Source organism: Plasmopara halstedii (assembly GCF_900000015.1).
Source record: "Plasmopara halstedii genome assembly, contig: Scaffold_1561, whole genome shotgun sequence".
In the NCBI taxonomy this organism is placed as follows: domain Eukaryota; phylum Oomycota; class Peronosporomycetes; order Peronosporales; family Peronosporaceae; genus Plasmopara; species Plasmopara halstedii.
This window is the reverse complement of record NW_020188473.1, coordinates 593,118-603,279: the sequence shown is the minus strand read 5'-3', so window position 1 is coordinate 603,279 and position 10,162 is coordinate 593,118. Positions and strand designations below refer to the sequence as shown.

At 44.4% G+C, this 10,162-nt stretch overlaps 5 protein-coding genes across 5 annotated transcripts; 2 read left to right on the top strand and 3 right to left on the bottom strand.

Moving 5' to 3' along the window:
* Positions 1-2,225: 2,225 nt before the first annotated feature.
* PHALS_01529 (folylpolyglutamate mitochondrial-like) lies at positions 2,226-3,926 on the bottom strand (the record flags this gene model as incomplete). Its single annotated transcript, XM_024715938.1, has 1 exon — positions 2,226-3,926. One exon carries the CDS (start codon positions 3,924-3,926, stop codon positions 2,226-2,228), a length of 1,701 nt encoding a protein of 566 aa, XP_024581586.1.
* A 126-nt stretch (positions 3,927-4,052) lies between these two features.
* On the top strand, positions 4,053-4,547 carry PHALS_01528 (Uncharacterized conserved protein; the record flags this gene model as incomplete). The annotated part of the gene is made up of 1 exon (XM_024715937.1): positions 4,053-4,547. The coding sequence occupies one exon, from the start codon at positions 4,053-4,055 to the stop codon at positions 4,545-4,547; it is 495 nt and encodes a 164-aa protein (XP_024581585.1).
* A 273-nt stretch (positions 4,548-4,820) lies between these two features.
* On the bottom strand, positions 4,821-7,256 carry PHALS_01527 (uncharacterized protein; the record flags this gene model as incomplete). The annotated part of the gene is made up of 1 exon (XM_024715936.1): positions 4,821-7,256. The coding sequence occupies one exon, from the start codon at positions 7,254-7,256 to the stop codon at positions 4,821-4,823; it is 2,436 nt and encodes an 811-aa protein (XP_024581584.1).
* A 215-nt stretch (positions 7,257-7,471) lies between these two features.
* Positions 7,472-8,010, top strand: PHALS_14792 (uncharacterized protein). Its single transcript, XM_036407071.1, has one exon. The coding sequence runs from the start codon at positions 7,652-7,654 to the stop codon at positions 7,832-7,834; it is 183 nt and encodes a 60-aa protein (XP_036263332.1). The 5' UTR covers positions 7,472-7,651; the 3' UTR covers positions 7,835-8,010.
* A 377-nt stretch (positions 8,011-8,387) lies between these two features.
* PHALS_01526 (trna (guanine-n2)-methyltransferase homolog) lies at positions 8,388-10,148 on the bottom strand (the record flags this gene model as incomplete). The annotated part of the gene is made up of 3 exons (XM_024715933.1): positions 8,388-8,541; positions 8,607-8,865; positions 9,032-10,148. The coding sequence occupies 3 exons, from the start codon at positions 10,146-10,148 to the stop codon at positions 8,388-8,390; spliced, it is 1,530 nt and encodes a 509-aa protein (XP_024581582.1).
* Between the last annotated feature and the right edge of the window lie 14 nt (positions 10,149-10,162).

Genomic DNA, 10,162 nt, shown 5'->3' with positions numbered 1-10,162 from the left:
AGTCAGCAGGACCTCCTCTCCAACAGCCTCCGCCAGCGCTCACCTTGCGCCAACGACTCCGCCTTCCTCCGCCAACGTTTCCTCGCCTGCGCTACGTGACAATCCATGGCCATTTTAGTGTCCAAATTCCGTAGGCGCTCGGCACCTGCGTTTGGTCCTTTTACCGCCAATTTCCTTTTCTCTCGATTCCAATTTAGGCACGAGCTTGTTGACAGTGTTTTGTTGTTTCGAAGACATTTAAGTTAACGGTGAATGTTTTAGATTCCATTTTCTCACAAAAGAATACAGTCTATATCAGAATCGGTCGTAAAAAAGGCGAAAGGTGATAGCACATGCAACTAAGTCGTCGTGCACCTCGCGCATTAAAATCTTCGGGTGCACTTGATTTAGTTTAAATGACATGGAATGTAAAGCTTCTTCACTCACAAGTTTTAACTTGAAGCGTTTTATATATATCTAAAAATTGAGCCTATCTTAATATTGATTTATCTATTCTACTATCTTTAAGTTTAAAAACGTACTACATAGCGTGAGACTAGCCGTGTATCACAGAGACGTCTCTTCTTCGAGTATCGATTACTTGATCCTGGTACTCAGCTTTCTACATTAGCGCCTCGCTCAAATTTCGAGGGATGAATACGTACACCATGATACATGAAATTGGAAAGGATATCTGGTCAGCGTACATATCTCCATTTCATCGGCAGCAAAAGTAGCTTTCTGTCTAGTGCTTTAGAAGATTCGTTGCTCTTCACCACCTTGTGATAATCATAACTTATTTAAAGACTCGCGGACTGCTCGTGTTGACCTGGCAAATCTCAACCAACGAGTCCGCTATGCTGAATCAGATGCCACGGCATGCTTGGAACTCACAACATAAGTACTATTGTAGGGGTAGTCCAAACTTCGAGAACATATGGTCCCAAGAAAATCCAATGGCCTGGCGGCGATAGCATATTTTGTTGTTGCTGAATCCGCCGCAAGAGGGAGACTGGTAGCGTTTGTTTTCATTATATATATGTTTTTGTGTGGATGGGTACCCCCGTGTGGATTATTTCCAAAATGTGTGATAATTCCCCCGTGTGAATCATACCCCGGGTGTGTACCACACATAGCTAGGTGTGGATGGTACCCTGTGTGGATCATCCATGTTGTTGCAGCACAAACCAATACGCCCCTCTTGCACACTGCCCTATCACTTTGATAAATATTATTGATGAATCCTGCAACTTCGGCTTCTTCTTCCCATAGACGTTTCTATGATCCATTGATCCCCTCTGGTAAGTAGTCAGAATTAATGTGCTGGATATCGGAGTATCCGAAGGTTGAAATTGCTCAGAAGGGTTTGATATGTGGGGGATAAATGCACCCATTTTTTAGGATTGCAATTAGTGAAGCCAGTCCATTATTTGTCTTAATAGCCAACATCAAAGTACATGATTTTGCAGACCAAGAGAACCATGATTTAGGTGATATGTGAAGTGCACCGAGATGAATGTCAATAGTAAAGCATGCTGGTTGTCTACAATCAAGAAGGAAGGAGATCACTGTGGGGTGGGGAAGGCTGATTTGCGATGCAGGTGTACGCATGGATACAAGGAAATTACATGCAAGTATCGAAGTAAGACAAGAGTTTCTCCTTTCTCCATTTCATGTCATCCCGACCATGCACACGTTTATGTCAACCGTCAAACAGAACGTGGTTCTGTAGTCATACCGAAGAATAAGAAATGCAGCTATTTGCCATCCCTCGCATCCAACACACACCCCACTTACCAAAACGGCTTCCAGAGAGCCGGAGATCAAGGCGGCTGATGTCAAAATCCATAGCAACATCAACCGTAGTTGCTTTTTCAGCTGCAGCGCTCCAAGGTCATACGCTAGCATTGGAATATATGACGTGAAATAGAGTCCTGGTATTGTTAGGAATTGGAGTGGTGGCAGTTTGGAAATGTACAGATAATCTATAGACATGGTGTGTGTGTGCCACACAAATTGCGATTGATCTTTACAATTTAGCACAAAATTAATATAGAAATATGTTTGCAGTTATCAGACTTTTGCACGATGCAATGCACTTCTTCAAGACTGATTTTGAAGTTAATCTCACTATTTTTTTTAAACTGTCTGTCGTGGTTCACAGGTTGACTGCACGAAGGCTTTGAGTGCACACGACACCGAAAGTTTCATGGAGTTCTTCCGTTTCCTTATCCAAAGCCAAGCTCTTACTCCTGCCAGCCCAGAAAATCCAGTGTCTCACCACAAAGATATAAAGAGCCTGTCACAAGAACACTCCACTTCTCCCATCCCTCGTCTGTTGCTATTCTACCCTCAGTAAAAAAAGTCGCACCTTCCTGAGAGAGCGCTCGAAGCTCATGTATGCAGTCCATGACCGAATCTTTAATCGCAACACATTTACTTTGACCTCCCATCGTATGAAATTTCAATAAGGCAGACCAGATACGTGAGAGCGTCGTTTGCCACGGATGACGCTCGCTTTCAACGTCATCAAGCATTACTAATTCTTCCGACGAATAATTATCAATCACATGCTGGAAACCACCGATTATTAGAGCCTCTGAAAAAGTATGGACTTTTGCAAGACTAGGGCGTGCTGAGCTGGTTGGGCAAAAGTAGACGTAGTCAAAGTGCAAGGTTAATAGCGATTCAAAAAGCTGTGCCACATTTCGTTCGTGATGAATTGTAAAAATAAGCACACGCTTCCGCGACATTGATGTCTCGATTGCTGTTTTGCGATACCAGTTTGCACAGCACTCAATACTGCGCTTTGTGTGCGCACCATCAATGTAAAAGCACATCTTGTGTATTTTATCATCCCACAGCTGTGCTCGGCCTGGCCAGAATGCCTGCTTCAGTCCTTCCTTCACCACTGCTTCAAGTGCGCTGGCCACTTCTAGCTGGGCAAATGTGGCCTGATTACGTTTGTAGCGCAGCCATGTAGACGCTAATGCCACGGCAAGACCTGCGTTCGTGCGCTGATACTCACCGTGCAGACCAAGTTGACAATTCACTCCATCAGGTCCGAATTCATCGAGTGTTGGAACACAAGTCAATGGTGTGGCAGTTTTCGCAGCACATTTTTCCAACACTTTCATCGCAAGTGGCTCCTGTGCTGTTGTGAAGGCCGGAACACCAGGCTTGAATATGCCAGCTTTGGAATAAGCAATTTGGTCAATGGATCCACCCAGCACGCGCGTGTGGTCCAGATCAAGTACTGATATTCCACACACTACAGGTCTGCGAAACACGTTCGTCGCATCTAAACGTCCTCCAAGGCCAACTTCTAGTACAACAACATCAACTTTTTCATGAGTAAAAAGATGCAGTGCCATAAGCGTGAGAAAACGAAAAAACCAGGCCATTGGTGGGTACGATCCACTCTGGTCTTGCGTTTTTTCAAGACCATCCCAAACGGCATAAAAGTGCTTTAAAAAGACCTTATCTGTAATTGGTTTACCATTAATACGAAAGCGCTCACAAGGTGAGATGAGATGAGGAGACGTAAAGAGTCCAGTTTTGTAACCAGCTTGGCGTAAGATTCGTTCCACCATAGCGCAAGTAGATCCTTTGCCTTTAGTCCCCGCTACGTGGACAACTGAAAGTGCTCTAGGAGAGCTATCGTCTACGATATCCCCTAAATTCAGACGTTTTAAGTAATGTTGCATCATTGCAATTGTTTCTTCACGCGTAGAAACCTGAATATCCTTTCCTGGCTGCAAGTCTTTAAATGCGGAGCTCACGCCAAGTAGACGATCAATTGCTGCCTGTACTCGCTGACTCAAATTTGGATCGCTATTCTCATCACTCATTAGACTGCAAGGTGCTGGCCTGTTGCTGTCAGCACTTGAAACTCCAACTTTACGAGTCACTGCTGGTGCAGTGATTGATGGGAAAGCAAGCGTCATGGCGAATTGTAATGATTCAGCCAATCGAACTATTCGATATAATCTCTCGCTTGTGATTGGATTTAATATGTACCTAAAAAACATGAATTCTTAATGCCATATTGGCTGGTAGTGAATTCGTAAACGATGGTTCGACTGGGTGTGAAGATCAAGAAACGTGGCAAGGTTCCTCAGCGTCGCAAACAAAAGCCAGTACGCAAATACAAAACCAAATTTGTGCGTGATCCCGAGGTGCAGAAAATTTGGAATCATAATCTCACTACGCGCCAAAACTATGTCAATTTGGGTCTACAAGCTAATCCGAATGCGCATGCCGTTTTGCGTGCAAGTATCGAGAATGCGGATGGAACACTAGAAGCCACAGACAAGGAACAGCTCTTTGATGTGCCTGACAGCGACTTTTTAGGCAACGAACGCAATCCCAAGCGTGTAGCGAATTATGTATCCGAAGAAGAAGCGAAATATTTGCGCAAACTCATTGATAAGCACGGCAACGACTACAAAAAAATGGAGCGTGATATCAAGACAAACTGCATGCAGTGGACAGAGCAAAAGTTGCAACGTCGTTGTGCGCGTCTAGCACTACTCGATGCTAACATTCTTAGCAAGTCACAAGGCTAAATAGACGATTTTGTAAACATAAATTTTACCATTATAGCGTAATTTTTAAGCGCGACAGTAATCTCTATATTTTTTTGTAGTTTTCGACTCCGACTCTAAATTTTTTTAACTTTGTTGTGGTTCTTCCAATTTCGTCTCCTGTACAAAACTACCTAACTTCACATCCGAGCAATGCAAGTCACGCGTCGCGTATGATGAAAGCTCTGATACACTGATAAATACGCCGTGACTGTGCGTTGCTGCACCTATCAACTGCTTAAGCTTATTGCCATTTTATCCAGATGTGACCGTAACGTGCTGCACGTGAGAATCGGGAGATGACGAATTGGTCGCCGATTTTGGCGAATTTGTTGCAGATGACGGCGATGTAAACGTAGTCGACGAATTTTGGCTATATGGAATTCGAAAACGTGACTGAATAGACTGAGCAGATTTTAATGGTGGCGGTGATACGCTACCACAAGACGATGATGACGAGGAGCCACTAGTAGATCCAACAGTAACAGTAGTTGCTACAGAAGAGGTCGAACACAATGAACCCGATGGTGATGACACGGAGGATGCGGCAGATCGTTGAACTTGTGTTAGCATCCCAGCCAATACAGCGTGATTTGATGCTGCGTTTGTCAATAAAGTTGCACTTCCTTTTCTCGCTCCAACACTGGCAGCCTTCATAGCTGCTGTGACACTGCCCGCTAGTTCTAGTGTCGCAGCTGCAGCCGCCTGTGCGTTTGCAGCCTCTTGAGCCTCATCATTGACAGCGTTAACCACGACATGTGGTAATTTCTTGTGCGCTACAGCACGTTTGTGGTATGCACGCTTTGCTGCACGCAACTGATTCTGCACTTGACAACGCGGGCACGGCCCCCCTTTACGGTGACGATGTTTTGTGCCTTCCACCTTGTGCTCAGTGGCTTCAATTTTACATTTAAGCTCGCGAAGGTCTTGCGGAAGGTTTGTCAGGTCTGGCAATGGTAAATTCTCGAGCTTTGAAAGCGCCATCTTAGACAGTGAAGCGCCAGGGCCTACAATACCTTTGACATCCAGATCTTGTTCAGTAAATGTCCCTTCCAAGTCAGCAAATGTTTCCTGCATCTTAAGTGTCATGAGTCGTTTGCGTTCTTCACGTTTCTTCGGCGTCTTTTTCTCCCCCTTACCCGGTGACTTTGCCGTTAAAACATTTTCGCGGCCAGATGCTAACAAAGGCACAAAGCCATTGAGCGTTGATCCATCCAGGCCATCCCCACTATTTTGTTGACCACCAAAAGCAAGACTCGTTGCCAAAGACCCACCAAGTTGGTGCGGATGCGACCCAGCGACACGTCCTGCAGGCACATCGCCATTGCTTGGCACGCGAAAGTTTACTAGTTGTACTTGATTCTTGTAAGGATGATGCAATTTTCGTTTATGCAGACAGGTGCTCAAAATGTGGCTCACAGTGCGATTCTGGAACGTACCAAAGTCTAAACTGTTCCAGTCTTCGACAATTTCAACGTTTGACGGGCTTTTACTACTCATAGGACTAGAAGCCATGACCTTTTGACTGGATTGTTGCAGAGGACGGTGAGTTTCGATCATTGTGAGACCCGTAAGACCAGCACTTGTAGCAATAGTCATGCCATTCACACTTGGGTCAGACGCGTTTGTCTGCGATCTTTGCTGTTCTTGCTGATGAGCCACTTCTAAGTCCCATTGAAGAAAACGATTTTCGCGATCGCACAGGACACTGTGGTCAATAGACGAGAGCAAATCGTGCTCGTAACCATCATTTTCCATCCCCCAGACATTACCATTTTCATCCTCATCCACCTTGCTCTCGTCATCTGTATCAGCTTTGTTTTCTGTGTCGGACGATACAGAGACACGCAGTGCTGGTGTACTCGATGGTCTCTGAAGTTTGGCACGTTTCAGCGGCGGATGAGCTACCCTATCAGGTGCAAAGCCCGAATCATTGTCGTGATTTATGAGTGCTGATGTATCAGACCTGGCATTTAGCAGTGACTTTGAATTGGACATATCCAGAGGCGGCCTTTGTGATACGCTTACTGCTTTCTTTTCTCGCGGGTATGCTGACGTACTATTTGCTGCTTCAGTAGATTTTTGTAGCTTGTTACTGTTCGTACTACGTTTCATAGACTGCATAGAAATAGACGTAGCTGGACACGCACTATTGTTGACCTCTGATATCACAATGCTGCTATGTATCAATGGCTGCGCATGCTGAAAATCAAATACGTCCATGTGGTGATCAAGGTCGCCAAGGTCGAGATCCATCCAACGCTGAAGATCGTCTTGAGTTTCCAATTCCTTGTCTTCATCTCTCGTTTCTATTCTCGCAAATGCCTCACTATCGTTGTCTTCCCATGCTCGTTGTGATCTTCGCATAGCGTCGTTATCCTCCTTCGTACGTGACAGTGGAAACAATCGAAGCAGCTGTTCGTCTTGACTTACAAGCGAATCCACACGTTGCACAGTCTCACTAGCATCGCACGAACTCTCAGAGAATTCTTTCATTATATGCAGAAACTCGACACAAGTTTGGCTGCGCATGTCAAACGATTCAGATCCTTTTATCACGTCCTTCGTGGCGATGGTGGTAGTGACCGGAATTGAGGTCTCAAAGGTATTAGTAGCAGTAATATGTTGGCGTCCTGACGTCTCTGAACGCGTTGGCACCGCAGTACCCGCTTTTCGGGACAACGTCATCATGTAGTTCGAGGGTTGGTGCTTTGCTTGCAAGCTCTGGCAATTATCTTTGCCTGCCCCAGCCATTACGCCAAAAGACGGCGCGACAACAACAAAAATGAGTCAACGTATATGATTGGCTGAATTTTAAATTGGCGAATCATTTGTGCTTATGAGGTCACAATGGGTCGTCTGCTTAGGTGAAAGTTTTATTTTTAGTATCTGTACCTAAAATATTAGCGTTCGGGATCCAGGCTCTACACCTAGGTCATCAATACTAACACACACAGAGTCAATACATTGCTCCAGCAAATACTGGGCCAGCTCCAGTTAGGGCTATGGCAGAGATGATTTGACTTATTCTGTGCTGGTCTTAACGCGTGGCAGTACGGTATCTCACAGACCCAACAGATGTTTATATGGGTTCAGACAAAAGGCCTACTGCTGGCTATTTTCGAATTACTTGTACATATTCATTACATGACAACACTTGGATTGAAAATGCCTCATCAAAGCATCAGATATTTATAATGCTTCGAAAGAACAATGTGTCATCAAACAAAAGTGAGAAGTTATTTTGGCATCCAGTTCGATACACATGAAGTCACATAATTTGTCTTGGCAGGAGGTATAGTTCATGGAAGGCAATTGAAGTTGAAAGCTGATCCTCTTGTGAATCTTATATTGGAAGTGTTGATTTTGACATGTAGTGAGGATGTGCCAAAAGACTAAGTATTATATGTTTCGAAGTTTTAGCTTTAAATATACTGATGCAAGGACCAGATACATGACAAGTCATTACCATTAAATGTCGAATTCTGCCCTTTTGTAGCCCTATGACAAAACAGGCGATTTTAGCAGTGTCGATGAAATATCTTTCTAACGGATCTTGTATGGCGTAAGCTCGACCAATTAATTGTAAGCTATCCACCGATACTTACAATTTCGAAATATAGCAATATGAATTTCTGGTATTTTATATGAGTATTACCAGTCCCATCAAAATGTTTCTTCGGTCTTCTCAGTCTATCTGTTTCTCGAGAATTTCGTATCAAAAAGAAGGATTTGCTTTAAGATAATCTGATTATTATACTCAGCTGATGTACGAGCTAATACTTTTGTGGAATGCAAAAGCTCAAAATGCTTATCAATTGCTCAAGAATTAAGAAATTTTATAATTGCCAATTCCAGTGCTCCGTTTTCTTGATGTAGTTGGTCAGCGTTGGCTTGCAGCACTGACATGTTTAATTTCTTTCGATCGCGGTAGCGACGCTGGCGAATATTTTGCAATTTACGAACGTGTTGCGTCCTGTTGTAGATAACATATAACGTAAATGAAGTAAATGGCTTGCGCGTTTATAAAATTATCCGCACCTATCGTGCGAAATGATTAAAATACTGCCATCATCGCTGTCTTCATTGTGTTTTTGGGCCTCAGTACTCGATTTTCTGGCTGTATTTCTTGAATCACAAATTTTATTTGCCTTGAACACGGCACTGGACGTTTCCTCATTCTTTATCGAGTGCAAACCACTGCAAGAAGTCACCTCTTCCTCAGATTGACACAAGATAAACGACAGCGACATTGCCATTCGTTGCTTATTGTACTTTGCTAGCAACGAAAATGGTTTACCTTTCTCGTTTTGAACTTCACTCGATTATGTTTTATGCTATTCTATTCCTTCAATCTTCTGACTTGCGTTTCCGAATTTTCTCTCGTAGATTTGCAAAACTGAGATTGCCCGGATTGCTCTGAATTACACACTTACTCATTCTAACCCTTCCTACACTCGACGTACGCTTCACCATCGTGATGAGACGCCTAGCGTACTTTTTTGTAAGTTTCTGCTCCGAGTTTGCAATTACCTCAAGATGAGGATGTCGAGGAAGATCCGAGTCCTTGTACTTGTATGTGGTCGGCAACAGATACACGAGTCGCCCACCTTCACGCAACGTTTGAGCCGCAAACTCGAGAAGGTCTTTCATCACATCTTCAGCAGCGTATGGTTGAGTGGGAGCAATATAATTTTCTTGCTTGATCGTCATCTTCATATCATTTCTGCTTGGGTGTTTCCGACCACTCTTACGAGCCCCAGCACGAATGCCATACGGCGGATCACAAACGATTGCGTCAAAAAAATCTTTGCAACGTGTCACAAGAGGAGACATGGAGTTGTCAGCGCGTATAAGCTCTGGAAGTGGGAGTCTATATTGCTTGAAATTGGTACACACGTTGATGCGCTGTCTGATATCGACTTCTTTTTCGATTAATGCAACGCCAGCGCCCATGACCCCAACACCAGTACCAAGCAGTACTCGAATGTCAATGTCTGTACCGTAGCACATAGCACCTTGTGTTCCACACGGAATCAAGACACTGCCAGTTCCAACAAAAGGGTCTATAACTACGTCTCCAGGCTGAACCAGTGCCATGTTGCTCATTAATAACGCCATTTCTGACTCCATCGACGTGGGACCAATGTACGCTCTACGCTTCAACGTCTGAAGGTCCACTAGATCTCTTGCGCCGCCTCGTCCTCGGTTTTTCTCGCTACCAGCAAGTTCCCGCAGAAGAAATATCTGTTTGGGTTTCATGTCCGGATGCAGGTCCTGGTCCAGACCCAGCTCTTCTAGTACAAGAAAGGTCTCGTTTGGGTTCTTCATTTGCACAGGACCTGCAAACGGAAGAACCTTTCGAAATCGTTCGCGACGTGTGTGCTGCTCTTCCATGCTTAATTTCTTACCAAAGACAGCCACGTTGATGCGCCACGAAATATTAGCATCCTGAAGAATTTGCAATTTCTGTGGGCCTTCAAACTTTTCTACCGATGCTACAAGCTCGTTGTAGTCACCAGGATTAGCTGAGTGACCCCATACTTCGTACACGCCCTTCACAAGGATGCCGCGCTCAGACATGAACTTGGCGTGCT

Coding starts and splice junctions, on each gene's coding strand:
- PHALS_14792 (XM_036407071.1), top strand. CDS start 7,652: ATGGGTTCAGACAAAAGGCCTACTGCTGGCTATTTTCGAATTACTTGT.